Source organism: Astatotilapia calliptera, chromosome 9, assembly GCF_964374335.1.
Source record: "Astatotilapia calliptera chromosome 9, fAstCal68.1, whole genome shotgun sequence".
Classification (NCBI taxonomy): domain Eukaryota; kingdom Metazoa; phylum Chordata; class Actinopteri; order Cichliformes; family Cichlidae; genus Astatotilapia; species Astatotilapia calliptera.
The window spans coordinates 13,471,042-13,495,438 of record NC_137430.1 but is presented as its reverse complement, the minus strand read 5'-3'; the positions used below and the strand labels follow the sequence as shown (position 1 = coordinate 13,495,438).

At 38.9% G+C, this 24,397-nt stretch overlaps 2 protein-coding genes and 1 long non-coding RNA gene across 4 annotated transcripts in view; 1 reads left to right on the top strand and 2 right to left on the bottom strand.

The window, feature by feature from the left end:
- LOC145431092 (uncharacterized) overlaps positions 1-24,397 on the bottom strand; it is a 114,902-nt gene that overhangs the window by 69,683 nt on the left and 20,822 nt on the right. The window lies entirely within an intron of this gene.
- On the top strand, positions 837-3,591 carry LOC113029289 (uncharacterized). Of its 2 annotated transcripts, XR_003273380.2 has the most exons (5): positions 837-977; positions 1,393-1,450; positions 1,573-1,738; positions 1,977-2,072; positions 2,419-3,591. It is a non-coding gene; the product is annotated as an uncharacterized LOC113029289 (long non-coding RNA). The 2 variants fall into 2 exon arrangements; XR_013911159.1 differs by lacking the exon at positions 1,393-1,450 and having other exon boundaries at positions 856-977; positions 2,419-3,590.
- On the bottom strand, positions 20,195-22,010 carry LOC113029894 (homeobox protein NANOG-like). The gene is made up of 4 exons (XM_026180914.2): positions 21,889-22,010; positions 21,040-21,398; positions 20,866-20,949; positions 20,195-20,471 (listed from the first exon to the last, which is right to left on the bottom strand). The coding sequence occupies exons 1-4, from the start codon at positions 21,917-21,919 to the stop codon at positions 20,217-20,219; spliced, it is 729 nt and encodes a 242-aa protein (XP_026036699.1). The 5' UTR covers positions 21,920-22,010; the 3' UTR covers positions 20,195-20,216.

The following is a 24,397-nucleotide window of genomic DNA, read 5'->3' as shown; positions in this document are numbered from 1 at the left end:
ATTTTGTTTGCGAGAGTGTCTCATGACAATGACGTAAGCGAGTGCTACGTTCGTGGCAACAGCTGTGTGCAGATAACAATGGATAATATAACGAGTGCAGGAGAGAGTATGAGCGTGCAACGTTTAAAGCATGGAAGTACTGACCTTACTTTGAGTTGGATTCCGTAAAAAGCGGCAAAAACATTAGCGTACGTTGTTCACTGCGTGGGAAGAAAACTTCTTTTTACAGTGAAAGAGCCAGTGCCATCCATGAGTTTTCAGCCTCAATGTTTTCTTTTACTTTCACTGAGTCTCATAACATAATGAACTATAATATTTGAGTACACTGTAAACCCGAATGTTCAAAGTAATTAAACAGATTAAGTAGTGTATACTCAAAGTCTTTAAAAAGTTCTGTTAACTTAAATATGTCAAGTTCGTATAACATGTTCTTCTTTTTGAGTAAATGAAACTAATAATATTTGATTGAATTTAACTATTTCTATATTAAGTAAGCATCACTTAAAATAATAACTTAAGCACAACGTAACACAGTTAAGTTAGGACATATAAGAATGGTAAAGTCCTGTTATTTTTGTTGTTTCAAGTAGGTAGGATTTAATAATAAACTTAATTTATGTAGCACATGCTAAAATACAATAAAATCTCAAAGTGTTTCACCAAATAAGTAAAATCAAATTGTCTTAAATGCATTAGTGGAAGACAAAATGTATTTATTTTAATATTCATTGTTTTATCACTGTGTCCTACATATATATTTTTAATTTTTTCCGTAAGTGTTGAGCAGCTGCAGGAATAAATTTTTATTCCGAGTTAATCTCTGATTCACCCTCCGAAGCGGAAGGCGGCGCTAATGAGCATTAATACGAAACACAGAAGAAGTAAAGGTATATGGGCGGGAACAGCACCAAAGAGGCAACACGGACGACTGGAGAAAGTTGGACCTAACGGCAGCAACTAGCATCACTGGACTTACAGTAAGTTTTCAATGTTGATATTAGTTTATTGTTAAAATACGAATATTTAGTTGTATTTTGGGTGCGTGTCGAAAAGAATAGCAGAAATGTCGGTCCGTGTTTTTTATGTGCTTTGCTGCTCTCCCTGAAGGAAACTTTGCGCTTGCAGAGCTAGCATTAAGTTGTTGTAATGAGGGTCGCAGGCTGTTTAAAAAGTTAGATACTACTTGCTCTAGAGGTGGCGCCCGGTCGCCTAGTATGAAACAAAGTATTTTAATCTCTCTAAATTTTTAAACCCCCTCTCATGACTCAGAATAGTTGGGTCCAAACAAGCCCGTTGTCCCTGCAGTTACACAATGGAGATGCCTGTCTGCAGTGAGAGTGCTTTCAAGCAGTTTTCTTGTTAGAAACGCTATATTTTAAACTATATGTGCAGGGTTAGGGTTGTGAAGGAGCTCTTGGACCTCTGGCCTGCTCTAAAAATGGAGTCTGAGGTAATATGGATCAGCTCTGTTTAAAATGAAAATTGTAATTCTTACTCATGTGGCAGCTTTTTGCTGCTTTATAAAGATGTGCGAGATTCTTCAAATTGAACTGTATTGTCCTTCTGCTGTAGTTGTATGCAGAGTTTCAGCGGATTACAAATCAGAACCTGCCCAATACATTCTACGCTGAACTTGACCGCCATCTTCCTCGACTGATGACCTTATTCAGCCAGGGCATCAAAAACTGGGAAGACAGCAGATGCCCTGGTTGAAATTCTAAGAATTCACAATGAACAGGTAATAATAGATTGTTACACATTTTCATAGGTTGAACCAGTGGAACATTGGACAGGTTCAATGATTTAAATGAGCTTTTTGAATTTTGCTATTACTCCACTTTGTGTTTGCTATTTGTCTGACTGTATTAAAGATGTGAACAGGTTATTTGTGGACATATGTTCTGATTTGACTGTTGTTTTTGTTGTTGTTCAGTAAACTCACCAGTATATAAAATTCTGTTTTTATCTGGAAATAGGAAATCCATGATATCCACACCAAGTGCACTACCGTTCTCCCTGCCCTTCCTGTCTATCTGCATGAGGATGTCTCTGGATTTTTCAGAACCTGCACTGTGAGTGTCCTTAAGTATCTAACAGATACTACTGTGTATATAAACAGTGCATCAAAGTACAAACATGTATTTTGATGCACTGTTTGGACTTTGTTTAGTCTACTCCTGTGTATTTCCTTTAGCTTAGTTTCAGTCTATCTCACACCACTTGATTCTCTGGTGAATTAGCTGATTTATGTGTGCAGAACATGGATCTTCTGTTTTTCACCTCTTACAGTGAGACTCAGGTCTCCCTTGTAAAAGAGGTATTGGATCTCAATTGGAGTTGGTAAAATGAGAAATTATATGTCGTCTGTTGTATTTCTTGGGTTAGATTGTGATTAGTATCTCTTTTTCATTAATTCAGGACGAATCTGATGAGTTGGAGCTTGATGGTGTTGAAGTGGCCCTCTTCACTGTCATCAGTGACCATCACACAACAAGTCCAGTTCACTACCAACCTGTGAAAATCTCTGTCGTCATTGAAAGTGATGCCGTGTTCAGTCTCCCCAGATTTGGTGAAGCCTTCCTAGTAATGTTTGGACTGATCTATGCACTTCACCTCAGCTACCCCAAAGCCCTGACCAACACTTTAGAATTTACTCAAAAGATTTTATTTGGTCTAGAAAGTGGTAAACTGTCACCCAGGTTACAGACCCTCAAGAATGACTTGGTTATGTAGGAACTCATCTGAAAGAAGGATGCAGGGTAAAGCATTATAAAAGGCTAGTTCAAAGTTCTCTCCTTTCATCTAAATAATGCCTCAAAACATTATTAGATTACTCTACAGGTGTTCAGCCAATAGGTCCAAACTATACAACGTGCCTTTGTTCTCATTAACATAATGCAAAGCAACACTAATGTTTTTTATGTTTTTAATGTTTTTCGTAATACTATTTCCAAAACATTGTGGGCTGCGCAAGATGACCTAAATTTCACTGTTTGATACTGGTTAATGTAAAACAAATAGCAATGTAATTCACTCAAATTGCTGCCTTGTTGTCTTATTCAGATATTAGCCAGAGAGCCAAAAGCACATTTTGATATTATTAATTATTATTTTTCATTACTCTGACAGTTTTCCTGACTAAACAATTTTTGGTCTACTTATTTTAATTTATAAATGTTTTTGTTAATTATTTTTAATTTATGTAATTTTTTTTTTAATGTATTTAATTTCAACATAGTGCTAAAAGGGAGCAGGCAAGATACTGTTCAATGGCAGATGTTTATGACTTTTGCATATTAAGTTACCGATACTCAGTGTAATTGAGGCAATCAATTGCCTCAAAAACTTTAAGTTTTGGGTCACATGTTTTTAAGTATCAAGTAGTCAACATATTTGACTAACGTGTACTTAAAATAATGACAACACAAACTAATAAACATTTGAGTTTTTTTAACATAAAAATGTTGTAGTTGTGTACTTATTTTTTATAAGTTCTGTGAACTTATTTCTTTGAATTTGTAAACTTGAAACTTTAAGTCATATTAACTGCAAATATTTGAGTTGACCGTTCTCAAAAGATACAAGTACCATGTAATCCAAACTTTTATGTTCTGGAAAAATTTGGCTTTTGAGTTGATCAACTCAAAAAAATTGAGGCAATCGATTGCCTCAATTTTTTTGAGTTCTGGTAACTTATTCGGGTTTACAGTGTACATGCATTTTTTAGAAGTCATGGAATCTTGTTTAGCCTGTCATCACAGGTGGGTGATGACAGGCTGCAGGGAAAAACATAATGAGGTGACACAGAGGATGACGTGTGAAGAATGGAGAGCAGAGAGCCACAGAGGTTTATCAAATTAAACAGACAGAGTGACAAGAAAAAGAGGCAAACACACACTATAAATACACACCAGGCAATGAGGAAATGACACGCGGGGTGGACACAGCTGAAACTAATGGGCATAACGAGACACAGACCTTCAATGTAAAACCGGAAACTGTTTTGAGACACAAACTCAGAGATACAAAGAGAACACCGGGAGAGGACACAGGTAGGGATATCAGAAACACTAAATACAAGAACCAAAACCCAAGGAACTAAGAAAACAAGAATGAACCCAAAGCATAAGACAATACTAATACTAAACACAAAACACTGGGTCTAACGACCCAGGACCACGACAATTTTTTTTTAAACTCATGTAATTCAAATAATCTGTCAGACTTAGTCTCTTTCAGTAAATGAAAGACACAAGGTGAATTTTAGGCCTTTTATCTTAAAAACTGTGGATTTTAGAAATATTAGAATTTTGTAAAATCTGTGGATACTGTAAATATATTTTTTACATTTAAAAAAAAAATACTTTCTGGGTGTTACGTCCCTCTGTAGCCTCTAATCTACTCAGTGTGTTCAGCTGGTGCTAATTGGCCACACCTAGTCAGGTGTGGATAAAAGCATACCTGAGGCAAGCTTCCCAGGGAGCTCACTTGTCTTTGCCTTGTATTCCATTTTAAGATAAAACCTCTTCTCACCCATACTCTGGTGTTCATCTCCTTGTTTATGTTGCAGCTTTTGAGCCGGGTCGTAACATAAGTGGGGGCTCGTCCAGGATATTTGGACATTTTAGTGGAGATTGAATATCAGTTTTTTTGTATTGCTTTTAAGTGGGTGAGTGAAGGTGCTCACTGTGATTGAGTAACGTCCCTTTAGTCAGTGTGTTTCAGCTGGGTGGCTGTGCTGCCCTTCCATCAAAGCACTTGTTGTTTTGCTTTATTGTTTTAGTTTATTGTGTTTGGTGGCTATCCTGGGTGGGGGGTACGCTTCAGAGTTTGGTAGGAGACTATATCTCTGGTCTGCTGCCTGCTCTCGAGTTCGCCTTTAAAGTTGCCTCGAGCCTGGTACACCACTGAAGACTAGGGTAGGTAAAGTTAGGGTTTTGTTGTTTTTAGTGTTTTAGGCTAGTAAATCAGTGGCACCAAACTTGGTAGGAGGTTTGAGACCATTCGTGATTATGGTCTTGTGGCTGAGGCAAGTAGACCATTTTGAAGTTGGCATTGTGTGTACACCATGTGTGTGCATATTAGAGATGGCACGATACCACTTTTTTATGTCCGATACCAATACCGATATCATAAATTTGGATATCTGCCGATACCGATATGAATCCGATATAGTGTTTTTTAACCCTTTAAGACCTACCATAGAACCAAGTCCGCCAGAGCTTATATTATATTTTTACATGCTGTGGAGCCATTTTTGGGAGCATTTCAAGTTGCTATACATCAATACAACCATTATAGCCCAGATTTTAATAATATGTATTCATTAAGTGGATAGTAATTACATAAATTGCAAAAAAGTGCAATAAACTACAAAAAAATTTAAAATCGTTTTTGTTTTTTTAACATATATTTGTAGTTAGAGAAATTTAAGAGTCTTATCCCTCAAAACTGTAAATACAAAAAAGTTGCACAAAATAGTTTCCTACCACAGGAAATTTATTTTGAGTGTCTTCATAGTTTTATTTTTGAAATACACCAATTTTTATACACTGCAGGAAAAACAAAAATAAATATTATACTGCAAATTTGCAAAAAAGCAGCATATGCATCAAAATAAACTATTTCCAGCAGTGCAATATGAGTCCTAAGCATCCCAGAAACGACACAGAAAGTCATAAAGTCAAAGATAACTTTTAAAAAGAGCAGTATAGGCCCTGAGGCCCTGATCGCAAAAAAGACTACATTTCCGCGAAAATGACGTCACTTCCGGTTTCGGGCAGGTAATGGCGGAAATGCAAAAGTTCGCGCTGACGTCTATTCCAACGTAGGAAGTGTTTTGAACAGCTGATCAGATCGGTAAAGCGTGTTTCTGGAATATTATGTTTTTGTTCCTGCAAGCGCTTTTTATGCAGTTTTTGCAAAGCTTTATGTGGAAGGAAACCGTGACCTAGGACAAGCTGATGGCATCAGATGTAAGTACAACTCCTCCGGTTTCATATGCAAAAAAAATTTTTGCGCTAGCTTACGTGGTTGCAGTGCTACTGGGATTTAAAAATAGTTACGCATAACAGAGCGTTCCCGCTCCGATCGGCTCTAAAGGGTTAATCAACAAAACTGTTTTTAAAATATCTTTCTGCATTTTGTATAAGTTCATACTCAAGTTTAAAACAACAACTACACTAAAGCTATTCTGTTATACCTGTATGCAAAAAAAAAAAAAATTTCATAGTTCAGCAATACTGATCAATCTAATAAACTTAAACCTACACCATCCTCCCTATTCTGGTATTTTAAAGAGTACTTAGCATAAATATTAAGCAACCTAACTAATAGGGTTCCAACTCCCAGCAACAACAAAAATAAATAAATAAAAAATAGGGACCCACCCCTCACGCTCCACCTCATGATGCTTAATCGCCGTAATCAACCTTAATTTGATGCAGTGTGAAAAAAAAAATACACAGAAATCAATTCTTTTTCAAGAAATATTAAATAGATTCAAAATCTTTCTTCAACAAAATTGCAGACTGCACAGATGGTACCTTCCCAAAGGAAAAAGTACTATAGCTTACTAGGGTATATATATTAGACTTAATAGTTACTATATACAGTAATTGACTTCTATACATTTTACATCAGATTAAAACTTTGGGTGTAAGATTCAGATAAATATTAAATAATTAAAAGCTCGACATTTTAAATGAGAATAAGAAAGAAAAGTATGTCTTTGTGCCCCCTTTTCCCTGTTAATGCCCTATCGGCCCCCCTGGCTAAATTTTCCTAGATCCGCCCCTGCACAGTTACCAGCCGTCAGCTACGTAGAAAAAGATCCTCGAGTAGAAAGTAATAATAAATAAATTCTAACAACAGCTGATCAAGCTTAAACGTGCTGCTGTTGTTTATCCACTGGTTTCCTCTTTCTGGTGCAAAGTGGGCCAAAAGCAAACAAGAGGCACGGACTCGCGACAGAAAAGCCGATCAGCTGATCATTAAGCAGTTTCATGATTGAAGTAGCAGCCGGAGAGCGAGAGGCAGTCGGTTAAGCTTAACGCAGGAATGCGTTACAAACATTCAGAGATGGACTTACACACTTGCTTTACTTCTCTCGGGGATAACTTTGTCGGAGATGAAATGCCGGGTTGCTAGCGAAGCTCCACATGCTATCCAGACCACCGACAGGTCCTGCATGCCACAGCCGCTCTATCACGTGATGCATACTGCTCCGACGTGCTAACGTTCTGAGGTGAGTTACGGCGTGTTGCAAGTTTTGTGAGGTGCTTTCGTGATATTTAATGGATCGGATTACATTTTTTATTTTTCTCCGATATCCGATCCAGTAATTTAGGTCAGTATCGGACCGATACGTAATATCGGATCGGTCCATCTCTAGTGCATATGTCAGTGTTGATGGATGCTAATGAGATCCTTGTGAGTTGAGTGTTTTGTGCTGTGACTTTTAGTGTTGTGGGGAATATGTATATTTTGTTGGATCACTTGTGAGTGTTGTTGGCCAGGTGATGGCAATAACACTGTGGGGTGCTGAGCCACCCTTGATGTGATCATTGTGTGGCCATAGCTCTCCATTTTGTGGTTGGTCACTAGTGTGCTTGATTTTCTGAACTTTTTGGATTAAAGTAACTTGTTGTGGTATAACGCCACTTGTGACTGTTTGTGTGGTGGAGACAACAGTTCACTTGTGATTATTTGTTGCTACTTTTGGTTTTGTGTTGTAGCAGATCAGGTAATCATTTTGGGTTTGTGACTGTTGTGCTCCTTTGTGTTGGTCACATGTTACTTTTTGTGTGTTCAGTGTGGCAACTTCAAATCCTCATGCTTAGGGATGCAAACTATAATGTGAACACTGTGCTTCTGTTATTCCAGGTTTGTGGGTCAAGGACCTGAAGGCTTCAGAGGGGATTTTAATAAATTTAGGGGTCCTAGAGGAACCCTTTTAAGGGAGGAGGTCTTACGTCCCTTTGCAGCTTCTAATCTGCTCAGTGTTCAGCTGGTGCTAATTGGCCACACCTAGTCAGGTATGGATAAAAGCATACCTGAGGCAAGCTTCCCAGGGAGCTCACTTGTCTTTGCCTTGTCTTTTAGCCAACCTGCTATTCCATTTTAAGATAAAACCTCTTCTCACCCATACTCTGGTATTCATCTCCTTATGTTGCAACTTTTGAGCCAAGTGTAACACTGGGAAATGAGAGAGAACACCATGTTTTAGAATATGATGTGTCTTGTGCATGAGAAGCTGGAAATAAAACACAAATCTACCACCTGCAAAACTGAACTTTCCATGTGCCTCAAAATCTGACAGACTGAACATCCAAATATTTTACAGACTTTAGACGTCCATCTTTCTATGTTCTGCCACAATAGTCTATAGTATAGTCATAGTATGAAGTGGTTGATCTAAAGAATCTTGAGAAAATGGTTCTGCAGTCTGAAACAATCAGTCCTAACTCATCATGATGTAAGCACATGTCTTCAGAGGTGGACGGCACTGTAGCTGAAGTTTTGCTGTAACATTTAGATAAACTCAAAGTATTTGTCATAGTTTCAGATATACTGTGTTAGACTGGGTTGGCCATCTCTGGTGTATTATCATCATCTAATTCCTAAATAAACAATATCAATTCACATTCACTCAGTTAATAATGTATTCATTAATCTGTTTTCAGTTTGAATTTGTTTGTTTAGATTCAGGAGATTTAAAATGTTCTTAACTCTTATCTTTTACACATATTATTCTATTATGCTTTTATGTATTTCTCGTCTCTCCTTTGGTACTTTGCCATGCCTTCATCTCTCTCTATTACTTACATTTGACCCTCCTATGTTAAGCACTTTGGTATACCACTGGTTTTTAAATGGGCAATATAAATAAAGTTTGCTGTTGTTGAAAAACACAACGTTGCAGGGCACGTGGTTGCTGGTGGGCTTCCCAGTCATGATCATCATTGGCTTTGTGAGCAAGCAAAGGAACAAAAATCAAAATAAGATCTTAACTTCCAAGGTAGAGGTCCCTGAAATGGACCCTGCTTCACCTCGAGAGCCAACTTCCTCATCAGTCTATGAAGGAGGCTCTCGATGGCTTAGGCCTCACCGTAGAGAGCATTCTTTTATTTATGTATTGTGCACCATAAACCGAATAAAGTAGACTTAAGTAAAACAGTGTGGGTAAACCTCAGTTTCCTGAGGGAGAAGGTGCCATCCTCCTGAAGGCTCTGAATTTTTCTTTGCAGCCAGGATCTCGCTTCTTGTTCAGCGCTGCGCTCATTGGTTCTCTGCCCACCTTGCTCCAGGTTAGCTGCTTCAGTTCCAGAGCGGTTTCTGGTGATTGAACGACTTTCACAGCATTACCTCTACTAGACATGTCTTCAGTGGCTTCAGCTGCCATGTTCTAAATTTTTGTTTTATCAGTATATTTCACCTTAAGCCAAGCTGGGAAGGGAATCTGCTGCTCTTTCAGAATCTTGGGCACATCTGTGTATTCTCTTCGTTTATTTAGAATCTGGGTGGGGGGGGGGGCATAGTCATGATTCAAACTGGGAGCTTCCAGCCTCCATGCTGCATCTGTAACATTCCCTGACAGATTGCAATACAACCCTGGTACAAACTTACATGGCCATCAGCAGCATCCTACACTTTAGTTGAGCTGACTTCAGGTGTTTAGTAAGGGGAAGATTTAATAACATTGCATGTTTTATTTCAAGTCTCTGTAGTCACAGAGCAGAGAGTAGAAAAGCTGACAATAACTTATTTTTCTTTAGGCTTTACTCTCAACATCAGACTTGGGACCAATAAAAGTAAACCCAAAATTTAGAATCTTAGGAAGATGAGATAATATCAGTAACCATGATGACAAATGTGGAGCATACTGACTTGCGCTTACTTGCCCTCTGTCTTTCTACCTCACACACTTGTGGATTTCTGGCAGCATCCTTGAAGGGAGTCTTCCTTTGGAAGAACTTGCTGCTTGGGCTGAGGAAGCTCTTGCTAAGGAGATGAAGAACAACATCTTTGAGACTGCTAAAGCAGTTTCCTGCTCTGTCATAGAGGAGGAACAGAGTTTTGCTGTCCAGAGAAACCAGAATGGGAAAAACACTGCAACAAGTGCTAGGTGTGAGAATGAAGCAAAGGCCAAGGTGCTCAAAGGAAGGACCGGGGGGCTGTTCTCAGACAGCCAGATTAAAAACTCTTGTCCACTGACCTACAAACAGGTGAATCTTTTTTGAAGTTACTAGAACATTAGAAACTGAATTCATTTTGAATTTTGGGTACATTGTACTCATTAAATTTATTCCGTGTTCAGTCCAGATTCTTAGCATCTCAATCAGGGCGTCCCGCTTCATGTAAGTATCTCCAATTATTAAACGGAACTGTTTTCAATTCAGTCATTACCTGGGTAATTAATTTCATTTGATGAAATGTATTGATTATAATTTCACAGAAGAAATCTATTGTGGTTTTACTGACTGTGTATCTGTCTGTGATTCTGTTTCAGGGAGCGTCCTCACTCAGCGAGCAACTGGACATCAACTTCATGAGAATGGGTGCAAATAATCAGGCCCACTATCCTGATGCTGTGGGCAATGTTGTGCCTGAACCTCAATGGATCCTCCACAACTCACCTCACCTGTTTGGCTGGTCGATGCCACCAGGCAACGGACATCATGATTGCAACACCAGTGTCTTCAGCACTGCATGAAATGTGAACAACCCTGGACTTCACAGTGCAAGTTTTTACAGAGAAAGCAGAGAGCCTTGCTAACAGTTAATGCTCCTTTATTACTAGATATTCTAAATGATGCCTTCTAGCAATGATGATTGAGCTCGTAGCATCAAGTTTTAGCCTCAACAGCATAAAGATGACTGTAGCTACTGTTATGTAGGGATGGGTATCGTTTAGTGCCAAACCGGTACTTTTGAAACTGTCCCGGTGCTTAAATGGTGCTCGAAACAGTGCTTAAAGAATGGAGAACACAAACTTTGTCCAAAAACCTCATGTTTAGCATTTCTTTTTGTAAAAAGATAACAATGTTAGCATTTTCTACAGCTATTGGCAGGGCTCTAGACTAACTTTTTGCCATGGGCACACCAGTGTGCCTAACTTGAAAAATTTACGCACACCGGCACAAAAGTTAGGCACACTCAAATTTTTCAACCGCATCGCTTAACACCGCAGTGCTACATGTGCACTTTTTTGGGGGGGAATTGCAGTCCATACAGACAACATTCATTTCTAAATTATTAACTAACTGTACTGCATGCTGCTGAAAGGCAGTGGGGAGAGGGGACATTTGGGCAGTGCATTTATTGCAACATATAATGTGTTTTCTGGATACTGTGCTTTTTCAGCATTCAAAGATTGATGGCACCGTGTCAGAGCACTGGCTATGAATTTCAGACGGATCAGGCCTTATATTAACAAAAAAGTTATCAATAGTTGTTTTCATCTTTTCTTATTACCCACAGCTACATCCACTTCTGTCGGGCCTACGCTGCTCACTAGGGCTGGGTATCATCACTGATATAATCCATTCGATTCCGGTTCTCAAAGTCCTGATTTGGTTCAATTTAGCCTCAGGCAGTCAGGAATATTATAATTCTGATCATTTATCAGTACTGATACATGTGAGACTGCATCAGAATTGTGAACATCACAGCAGATGCCTGTTGTTAGCTGTCCTAAAAAACAGACTGCTCAGCCTTGGATTGTCAGAACATGCAATAGCGTGGTTCTCAAATTATCTGAATAATAGAACCCAGTGCATTAAACTTGAAGGTCTTTGTTCTAAATTTGTTGCTGTCCACAAGGGGGTGCCACAGGGCTCAGTTTTGGGTCCCCTTCTGTTCCTTTTATATATCAATGACTTGGGTCAAAATGTCTCAGACACAAATTTGCATTTTTATGCTGACGACACAGTTATTTACTGTTATGGATCATCTCTTGCTCAGGCCATTGAAACCCTACAGAAAGCCTTTGTTGCTTTCCAGCATTCACTTATTCAGCTAAAATTAGTTCTCAATGCTGACAAGACTAAGCTAATTTTGTTTTCTAAGTCAAAGAAGGTCCCGGAGCCTATTCCAGTGGTGTCCACCCTTGAAGGAAATGTCATAGAGATAGTTCATGAATATAAATACCTTGGTGTCTGGATTGATGACTCCTTCACCTTTAAACCACCTATAGAGAGACTTGTAAACAAACTGAGACTTAAACTTCATTTTTTCTTCCGTAATAAACAGTGTTTTTCTTTTGCAGTAAAAAAACGTCTTGTCACTGCAACCTTTTTATCTGTGTTAGATTATGGTGACATTCTGTATATGAACGCTTCTTCTTCATGTCTTCTAATGTTGGACACGATGTATCATGCTTCCTTGAGGTTTATTACCAACTGTAGATATCTGACCCATCACTGTAACTTGTACTTAAGAGTAAAATGGCCTTCTTTGGCCATTAGAAGACAGGGGCATTGGTACACTTTTATTTACAAAGCTATGCTTGGATTGCTGCCTCCTTATATTTGTACTTTGGTCACAAGGACAAATAGTGGTTCTTACTCCTTGCGTTCAAATGATCAGCTGCTGCTGTCTGTTCCCCTTGTCCGCACAGAGCTGGGTAAGAAAGCCTTTGTCCACTCTACGCCTTTTTTGTGGAACCTGTTACAGAAAGACTGGAAACTGACTGAACTGTTGTCTTTAAATGTTTTTAAAACTAAACTCAAAGGCCTACAGACTGCCTCAATAATGTGTAATTGTTTTGTGTAATTTTAACTTTGTTTGTTTGTATGTATTTGTTTTGAAATGTGCTGCCTCTTGGCCAGGACTCCCTTGAAAAAGAGGTTTTTGATCTCAATGGGACATTCCTGGTTAAATAAAGGTTAAATAAAAAAAAAATTCTATTCCCCATGTAATTCATTAATATTTGGGTTGTATTTACTGATATATGTAATTTCTTAATGTTTTTTTGTTGTATCAGGGGAGAGGAATGATGTGGATGAGGCCTTGGTCAACATGGTGATAGAGGATTCCCAGCCCTTCACTATTGTGGAGGACAGTGGGTTTAGGAAGCTTGTTAAAGTTTTGAACCCTAACTATGTTCTCCCCACAAGACAGGTGTGTATCTTAAAATATGAAGAATGTTTCCATTTTGCCTTTATTTCCATATTAAGTACTTTACTTTCATTTGTTTAGGCTTGAAAAGCTATGGTGGACCAAAGATACAAAGAGTCCAAACAAAAAGAAAAACTGACTGTGGCCAAGGTTTCTGCAGTTAGTTTGACATCTGATATGTGGACCTCCATTAACACAGAGGCTTACCTAGCCGTCACCTGCCATTTCATTGACTCTAACACTGCATTGCATTCTGTAGTGTTAGGTGTTCAGCACTTCCCTCAATCTCATACTGCTATCAATTTGTCACAAGTAACAGCATCGCTCATGTCAGAGTGGGGCATTACAGACAAAGTTAGATGTTATGTGACTGATGGAGCAGCAAACATGGGTGCTTGTGCTAAGGAGCTTCGTTTGCGTCACAGTAATTGTGTGGCACATACATGGTCAAAACAGCTCTTGATCAACACACCACGCTGTCTGACATCCAGACTACCTGTAGGAGGATGGTGGGATATTTCAAGAGCAGTACAACTGCTAAGGTTTGTTCCATTATTTCACTACTGCTTTAAGGTGCTGCTGCAGTAACACAGCTTGAATGAATCAGTTTTGTTTTGTTGGCTGTTTTTCTAGGAGAGGCTGACAGAGGTGCAGGAGCAAATGGGCCGGCCTGCACTGAAGTTAATTCAAGAGGTGGATACACGTTGGAACAACACATTCCAAATGCTTCAACATGTTCATGAACTCAGGGAACCTATTGGAGCATCGTTAGCTGGCCTGCACACTGATATTTGCCCACTATCCTCTGAACAGTATGACCTTATGGCAGAATGGCTTAAAATACTCTCCCCATTTAATGATGCCACCACTGAGCTGTCAGAGGAAAAGCGAGTGTCTGGATCCAAAGTAATTCCACTTCTAACAATGTTGCACCATGCACTACATGAAGAGGAAATGGGAGTTGTCCGAACTCCAGAGAGCTCCACCGTGGTTGAGAATCTAAGGAGACAATTAAAGGAGAAGCTCTACACATTGCAGTCAATGAGCATCATGTCACTGGCAACATTGCTGGATCCAAGGTTAAAAAAATAGGCTTCTTTAGCCTAAATAAAGCAATGGATGCTGAGAAGAGACTTATTTTTGAATGTGCTGCTTTTGTGCAGCACTTGGCTCCCTTATCAGCAGCCTCATCAGCAGCAGCCTCATCATCAAAAGCTTCTCAGCCTGTGACTCAAGGTATATGAGCTCATTTCGATTATTATATTGTATTTAGTTACTTACATTCTGTTTGGTAGCAAACTGTGGCATCGTTTGGACACCACTGTTCTGGAGACAAAGACCCCAAATGCTTCTGCTGATGCAACAGCTGAAGTGCAGAAATACCTCCATGAACCAAATATCGGCAGACTGGAGAATCCGCTGGAGTACTGGGCTGGACACAAATTTCTTTATCCAAACTTGTATAAACTTGCTGTGGTTTTTCTTGCAACCCCTGCTTCATCTGTGCCCTGTGAAAGGGTATTTTCAAAAGCAGGAGAAATCCTCTCAAAAAAGAGAAACTGTCTAAAGCCCGGCACTGTGGAAAAGCTGCTATTTTTGAGTAAAAACAAATGATAACTTTTCCCTAGTGTCATGAGCACTGTTATAAAGTCACAAGCACATTCACATCACAAGTCCCTCCCTTTTTGTTTCCATGTACATTCCTGTGTTAAGCTGCCAATGTATTATACACAAACATTAATATGATATTAAATATAACTAATATTTAGAGTTTAGTTAGTGGTGTCATGAACAAAAGTAATTTCTTTATTTATTCAATTTGAAGCGCCACACACTAGTTTGTGTCATTATTCAGATGTACATAAGCATGATTACACAGTTACACAATCATCCCCAACACTCTGTCTTGATAGTTTCCCCTTTTTCTTTTGTATCAGACATACTGAGCCAATATTCGGGATAAATAACCATAAAGACCAATTTATTTATTCAGTTGAGAGGTTTACACATCACATCATTATAATCATTGAGCCTGTTTCACTTGAATCGTCCACTTGATGGCGCAGTAGAGCAAATGAATCATCACAATGCTTCAAACCATGAGTTGACTGCTTGAATGGGAAGCTTCAGTTTATCACAAGGCTTCATCTCACCAGCACTAGTTACAGCCATGTTCTGTATAAAATAGAATAGAATAAATTTCAGTGTTACAGAGCTCTTACAGCAAGGGAAAATAAAAATATAAAAGGAAGACACAACGTGGTCCTAAATACATGAGCAACTGATTTCGTATATACAGGTAACAATGTACTGTACAGAATATGTATAGAAAAATTTATGGACATTTCACAGCGTACACGCTATGAAATGGTTGTGCGCAGACAGGAGAAGGACCCAAACGCAAAACTCACCATGCAGGAATTAAACTCAAAAAAATACTTTATTGCAGAACAGCATGAAAAACATAACAAAATTAAACTGGGACATGGCTAACCTGACACACAGGGGAACAAAGCCATGAGGAGAGACTACGACACTGACCAAAAGAAACACAGGGCTTAAATACAGTGAGAGATAACGAGGGAATGAGGCACAGAAGGAGAGCACAGCTGGGAGTAATCAGGCTGGACCAGACAAGGGAAGCAAAACTAGAATCACTGACATGAGACACAGAGCTTCAAAGTAAAACAGGAAACACACTGACTGAACTCTAGAATGTACGCTTAATAGAAACTGAGGAGAAAGAACAAAGGGACCTGAAACATGGGACAGAAAGGCACAGTAGACACAACATGAACATAACGCCACAGGGAAAGAGTAAAACAAAACACAGAACACATTTAAAGATGCAATTTCTTAACTTTATAAGCAGGAATTTAAACCTCCTCTTCCCCTTCCTGGCTAAACTGTGCATCACACTGCCCACAGGGGAGAAAAAGTGGCTTCCGTCTGCTTCAGAAGCCGATAATTTCGTGCAGGGCTTCAGGAACGAAGCTGAAGCTCAAAGGCCACAGTGACTGTCAGCTGCGAGTAAAGTGACTTGAATCCTTGCTGACTTACAGGCAATCGGACAATTACAGAGAAGGCAGGCAAGCACTATATGTTTCTGTTATTTCATGGTATACTAGTTGTCACCGTCTTAACACCTAGTTCTTATGTTTCTTTGGTAATATTTTGAATTAATGTTCACTGATCCCTAGAAGGTTTGATTTATGATGGGATATATACTTATTACTCCAAAGTTAAGGTTGTATGCAGTTTCTAGGTATCAGGAGTTTGGGCTAGGATGTTGAAGTTGTTGGGGATATACTGTGGTCACCTTAGTTCAGAAATGGGACAGAAGTGGGTGGGGGGAACTATGGCTCACAGATGTGGTTGTTACACCCTGAGTTATTTTTCCTGTTTTTGTTTGCCTTGGTTGTATGTGGGTTTGTTTGTTTGCTTTTTTGGGTGGGGTGGGGGGGGGTGTTTTTTCCCATGTACGGTCATTTTGTCATAAACCATATTTCAGTAAAACATATATATGGCTGGTTATAGCACCAACGATAGTACTATTAGATTTTTGTCTTGGATTGTGAAAGGCTTGAACGGTCCGGTAAAGAGATCTCGGGTTCTCAGTCACTTAAAACATCTCAATGGAGATGTCGTTTTTCTCCAGCAGACTCATTTGTGAGTCAAAGATCATAATTGACTTAAACCTCCATGGATAGGTCATATGTTTCACTCAGACATAGATAGTAGAGCCAGAGGAGTGGCAATTTTAATTAGGAATAAAATACATTTTTCTCTTACTAAATTGATTGCTGACAAAAATGGACGATATCTAATTGTTGTAGGGACCCTCATGAATAACCCAGTTGTCTTAGTGAATGTCTATGCCCCAAACTTTGACAATGCTGTGTTTGCTAATAATCTTTTGAGGATGATTCCTGACTTAAAGACGCACCCTCCTGATCTTCGAGGTGATTTAAACTGCGTTATTGACCCAGCTTTAGTCAAATCTGCCACTGGCTCTAAAGCATCATCTGCTATGTCCAGGGCTTTCTCACACTTTATCACCCAAAATGGACACATTGATTGGAGGTTTTTTAATCCCGAAGCCAGAGAATATTCTTTTTTTCAAATGTTCATCACATATATTCTCGCATCGATTACTTTTTTATAAATGGCTCCATGGCTTCTAAAGTTTGCAACTCTGAATGTATTCCAATTGTTATATCTGATCATGCTCCATTAGTCCTGCTTATGGTATTGTCCCCTAGCTATAGACCTCAGCATCCATGGAGGTTGAATTCTCTACTCTTGCCTGATTCAGCTTTCTGTGACTATATCTCATCTGCAATTGATGGTTTCTTAACTACGAATGTTTTAGAGGACATCTCAAATTCTCTACTATGGGAAACACGTAAAGCTTACCTCAGAGGACAAATAATTTCCCATTCATCTCACCTATATAAATCAAAGAAAGCTAAGCAAAATGAACTTTCTGCCAAAATTCAAGCTCTAGACCGGACACACGCTCAAACTCCCTAACCTAAAATATATAAGCAGTGTCTTAAACTACAATCTGAGTTCAGTCGCCTGTCAACCCATGATGCAGAGCAATTGATATTACAGTCCCGTGGCAACTATTATGAACATGGTAATAAAGCCTCTCGTCTGCTAGCCCACCAGCTACGTCACCAATCGGCATCTTGCCAAATTTTGCAAATTAAAAATGAATCAGGAACTTTGACTTCTGATCCAACTGAAATCAACTAAATTTTTAAGCCATGGTCCTCATAAGCACCCCCCCCCCCCCCCCCCCCCCGAATTTTATAAAAAGAAAACTGGCCCCTTTGCTGTTGTCGGTTTTTGAGTAGTCACTGAAACAAGGCTCTCTCCCTCAGACACTAAGACAGGCTTCTGTCTCATTACTGCATAAAGAAGGAAAGGATCCTACCTGTTGTAGCTCCTATCGACCAATAAGCCTTCTTAATGTAGACTTTAAAATCTTATCCAAACTGCTAGCAACCCGTTTGGAAAGAGTTCTCCCTTCTATTATATCAGACGAACAGACAGGCTTTATTAAAGGAAGACATTTTTTAATATACGGTCCCTTCTTAATATAATCTTAATATAATATACTCCAAAAATCATAGCACCGTCCCTGAGGTGGTGATCTCATTGGATGCTGGAAAAGCATTCGATTGAGTGGAATCGGGGTATCTTTTTGCAGTCTTGAGGAAATTTGGTTTTGGTAACAATTTTATATCTTGGATTCATCTTTTATATACTACGCCACTGGCATCTGTTTGTACTAACACTGATTTCGGAGTATTTTACTCTCACCTTTACTTTTCACTTTAGCAATAGAGCCTTTCTCTGTGGCTCTCAGAACCTTGCCTCTGTTTCAAGGGGTTATTCGTGGTGGTACGGAACATAGGGTTGCTTTATATGCAGGTGACTTATTATTATATGTTACAAATCCAACAATTCATTTATCCTCTATAATGCAAATACTTCTACATTTTGGCTCTTTCTCTGGGTACAAGATTAATATATAAAAAAGTGAATGTTTTCCCATAAACCCAGCTGCACAAGAGCTTAGACAAACCGATTTTGATTTCCAACTAGCTTCTTCAGGCTTTAAAGTGCATATTACCAGTTCATTTAAAGCTTTGCAAGCAGTAAAATTTAACCCTTTGCTGACCTATGTAAAGTTGTCTTTTCAAAGAAGGGTAAACCTTCCTGTATCACTTCTTGGCACTATTATTTTCATCCCTTCATGTTTCCCTGTTACGATTCACAGACAACCCCTTTCTAATTGGCTCTCTAAAAATATGGTATCAATTCCGGCATCACTTCAATTCAGTCTCTGCTTCTGCTCTGACCCTAATCTGCAACAACTACCTCTTCCCCCCATCGCTGGTGGACTCCTCCTTTTGCATATGCGCAAGAAAAGGTATCAAATGTTTTTATGACTTTTTTAAAGATAACATTTTTCTCAGCTTCAGTGACCTTTGTTCTTTGTATGATTTGCCCTTGTATCATTTGTTCTGCTACTTTCAAATAAGACACTGTGCATCTTCTATCTTGCCAGAGTTTCCAAGTCAGCTTCTCAAGCCTTGGTGGGAAGACTTGTTCCAGTTGAAGCCTCACAGTAAGGCTCTAATATCACAAGTATATACTTTAATTATGGCATCGAGCAATTACTCAACCAAATAATTGCTTTGAGTTGGGAACAGGAACTGGGTCTTCAGCTTCTTGAAGGTTACTGGGACAAAGTAATTGACAGAATTCATTCTTCAGCCTCATGTGCAAGACTCCCTTATTCAGTTTAAGACGGTATACAGATTACACATCTAGATTATCTAAAATATACCCCAGCATTCCTGACCTGTGCAACAGATGCAACGCCTGTTTTTTGCCTTCCCGACACTTAAGTTATACTGGACTTTTTATTTTGAAGTGCTCTCTCATGTTTTGAGCGTTACACTCCAACCATGCCCACTAGTTTGGTGTTTCTGAAGATGCCACCCTAAACCTTAGTCATAAACAGCTGGATGTTATGTTCACTTCACTGCTGGCACGACGTAGAATTTTGCTGTCTTGGAAAGCTCATCACCTTCCAGCCCGAGCACGTTGGCTGGAAGATGTTATGTTCTTTTTATAAATGGAGAAAATAAAATTCAGACTCAGAGGAAATGTTAATAAGTTCTCACAGATGTGGCAGCCTTTTATTATTTACTTCAGTTCATTGAAAACACTTCCAACAGACTAAACTTTAGTACCATGGGGTTTTCTTTTGTTCTGGTTCTGGGGGGAGTGTTTTTTTGTTTGTTTGTTTTTGTTTGTTCTTTTTTTCTTTGCTTTTTCTTTTGTTTTGTTCTCTGTGTGTGTTTTTCCCACTTTTTCCTTCATTTTTATTTTATTTTATTTATTTATTTATTTAACTTTAATGGCCTAATCTGTATTGAGATATGTCTTTGTATCTGTGGTACCCTCTTTATTGGGCCTGATATGTCAACTTACATGTAAAAACTCTATAAATAAAGAGGGGGAGGGGCTGAGAAAGTTCAGTTTTGAATGGGTGTAAATATTTTATTTACAGTTTCTCATACAAAAGGCATATAGTATTCTTCATGTACATTCATACCAGCAGCAGGGTTAAATTCATACTGGCCGTTGTCTGGTGGCATCGACCAGCCAAATGTCTGGGGCGAGTTGGGGAAGGTCCACTGAGGTCCAGGAGCAAAACTGTCCACAGCATGATGATAGGGGCCCTGATGGTTTCCACCATTTGGGATTGAGTTTACCTCCTGGTGCTCGGTGTACTGCTGCCTGAATGGGGGCTGTCCCTCTCCCTGAAACTGAAACACAGACAGGTGGACTGTCAGTAAAATAAGAATACTTCAAGAATACTTCAATCAATTCCCCGGATAATGACAGAATCAGAAACAGTGCTTTTTAATAATAGGAGATACTCTAATAGGAGATGTCTCTCTCCCTGAAACTGAAGGGGACAAGGGGACTGTCAGTAAAACGAGAATAGTTGTTTTAAATTATTGGAATTACACTTTTTTAAATACAGTCAATTCCCCAGATAATGACAGAATCATCATCATCATCGTTTATTTGTATAGCACTTAAGAACACACCAGGCAGACCAAAGTGCTGAACAACACAGATCAAAACAACAACCAAATTAAAAATACCATAAAATCAAATCGTAAACAATTCTGTTCAATAATAGGAGATACTTACATGAAGTGGGACATCCTGATTCACATGCTGAGGATGTGACCTCCTCCTAAACTTACTCCGTCTGTTTTGAAACCAAGTTTTTACCTAAAGACGGAAGAAAACAGAAAACATTTAATCAGTACAATGGACCCAAAATTCAATTTCTTATGTTCTATTGAATTGAAAAACACTCACCTGTTTGTAGGTCAGACCTGTCATCTCTGCCAACTGTTTCATCTCCCTTGGCTCATAGTAACGTTTCAAATTAAAGTGATGGACAAGAATATTCAACTGCCTCTCCGTGAACACCACCCGGGCCTTTCCTTTAGGTTTCTCTGGAGCAGTGCTGGGAGGGTGCAGAGTGGCAGTGATGTTGCCATCCTGGCTTCTTGGGAGAGCAAAATCTTGTTTCTGCTCTGAGACTGAACTGGAAACAGCCTCAGAGGTATCAGCGGTTTTTTTGCTCATCTCCATTTTTAGAGCAGTCTCTGCCCATGTAGCGAGTTCTTCCAAGGAAAGACTCCCTTCAGGGCCGCTGCCTGAACTCCACGAGTCTGTGAGGGTAAAGAGACAAGAGGACAAGTAAGCACAAGTCTATATGGTCCACATGGGTCAGTTGCTGATATGTTTTGGCACGACTGACTTTCTAACAGAAAAAATTAACAAAGGTTAAATTGATGAGTCTTAAATCCCAAAAGGTCTCAGACTGAAGAAGTCACAAAACATTTCTCCCATTGAAAACATTACATCCAGGTGAACTGAATCAACCTTCAGGGATTTACTTACCTGATGACTGAGCATCAACACAATGAATCTTAAACACAAAAGTTTCCCACAAAGTAGAAAAAAATAAGTCGGATATTTGTAGATTCTTTAAAACCAAAAAGAATTTAAAGTGGACTCTGTTCAACTGTGGAGGGAGAAATGGTGACTTCTGCCATCAGGACTTACAACACAGAGTAAAAGAGTATTTTTACAAGTTTTCTTAGAGGTTAGCCAACTCTGTTCATATTAGCTCACCAGGCAACAATGCTGAGTACATACCTGGAGAAAAGTGCATCCCATAATCTTCCATGAAATCCCAGTGATTAAAAGAGGAAAACTGGAGAAAGTATCTCTGATGAAAGAGCTCCAAACCAAGCAGGAAGGTGACTTAAGAGCAATTCTCCTGGGCTTTTAAGCAGGTTTGTGGGTGTGGGCTGGAATGTGGGGGGGTTGAGCTTCTTCTTAACTTTACAACCAGTCAGGTTGTTTCTACCAACTGGCATAATTTACATTTCTTTAAAATGCTGATTCTCAGGTCTGAAAAAAAAGTACAGTTAGAAAGCTGCCGTACAAATGAGCTTTACCAAATCTTACCACCTCACACTTTATAAAATATGAAACACTTAATGCCTAAAATTAGCAGCTAAAATTAGCAGCTAATTACTGAAATGAACTCACTGCATGTTTGCATCAATTAACGCAGTATTAGATCACCCAAAGAACTTTCCACTCACATAGAACATTTTTGCAAAAACATCTTCACGTTATTTGACCTGCAGCCGTTCAGTTACACCTCTGTGTAAACCCCCACAGCAGCTTTTTCAGGCAAAAATGGTTTTTGTACTCACAAATGTGGCACAGAATATCACAATGACCGCTGACCACTCATTTTGTCTTTATTAACTTTAATAAATGAGTCTGAAAGTGGCAAGTGAAATTAAGTCAATTTATCAAGGTCTGCATAGTTAATCATGTGTTTAAAACGAAACAAGGTGGTCTATATAATGTGAAGAATTTATTTAATAAAACAAACAAACAAATCTAGTGAGTTTAGATTGTTCTGCTTTCATGTCAACTAGATCTGTGTTAGATGATTTTGATTTAACTTCCTGCTCTGGTTGTTTCAGACAAGAAACCAGTTTGATCTTTTGCACCAATGATTAATTTACTTTCTATTATCAGGAGATTTGTGCAAATAGTTTATAATTTCAAATGTATCAGAGCAAATACAGCTGCTCTTTAAATATATTTTAAACAAAATGTGTATTATTAGTATTGAAACCTGATATTTATTAAATGTTTTAAAATGAGCCAAATTGTACCAATATTACATACAAATAATGACTTACACCTCTAATTTAGATCTTTGTAATCATGTGGAGAACATTACTGAGTTTATAAGATAGCAAAAGGTAGTTTCCCCCTTCTTTGAAAAGCACCTCTAAATGTGTGAAAAGTGAAATTAAAACACCCACATAAGCCAAGGTCAACAAAAGCAAGGCTAACGATCCACATCAACGCATCTGGCCTCCTCTGGCTCATTCAGAATTCGAGACGAATTCGAGACGCACCCAGTTCACCCAGTGACCACTAAACATAAGCTAATGTGTCTTTTAGAGTTCCTGTATCACACCCTGTTACCTCTGATTAATTATCAAGTCAATGCAGACAGATGGCACCAGGGCCATGAGGTAAATTCGGGTAAAAGTGTTTGTGTTAACATGTCTTGATTTGAAGTAACTGCAAAGACACAGAAGTCATATTGTTTGCAGATGATACAAAGTTATTGTGGAAGTAACTTGGAACAACTTCTGAATGAACTAGAAAATCAATTTAGGACTTGGTTTTTCTATAATGATTTAACACTGAATCTGAGCAAAACAAATCTCATACTATTTGGGAGTCAAGCAAATTATATCATTAATAAACTGATGATAAATAACATAGAATTAGGATAATAAACCAAACCTACTTTTTAGCCTTTTTATTAAATACTCTTAAATTTAAAGGCTTGACTGACCTCAGAACTCTACACATAATTTATAAAGCAAGAAACAAATCTTTGACCCACAACATTTAGGACTTGATCAGGGCTTGTGTGGAACCTTCTTTAAATCTCAGTGATTCACCGAGATAGAAAACAATTTGAAAGAGTGAGTGGTGAATCAAAGAGAAGAAATTAAATAAACTTAATGCAAACTGCACAAAAGAATGTAAAACTCAGCAATACATCTAGTGAGCAGCACTTCTCTGAGCGAAACGAGCTTCTTGATGTCAGAGGTCAAAGGAGAAAGACCAGATGACTTCATGCTGATAATAAGGCAGCAGAGACTAAAAATAACCACTCATTTAAAGCAAACTATACAGAAGACCATCTCTGAGAACACAACATGTCAGAACGTGGAGCACATGGGCTAGAAGCAGCAGAAGACCACACTGGCTACAACAGCTGTCAGCTAACGGTGTGTTCACACCGAACGCGATGGACGCGAATAAAACGCCCCAAACGCCCCTAATTTGACGCGTGTACATTCGCGTCTCAACGCGTGTCCAAGAAAAATCCATCGCGTGTCAAAATATGATATTTTGACGGAAATGTGGGAGGAATGTGGGAGGGAGTTGTGCCAGTTGTGCCAGACCGGTATCTTTGCAAGATGGCAGCTATCGAGCTAGCGCTTGAAGAGAGAGTCTCCCTTCTCTATGTACTGTGGAGAGCAGAGCAGCAGAGCAGCAGTGTAAAAGACGTCCTCGCCGTACCTGGGTCCATCAGGTCCTCCAGAGGCATGAG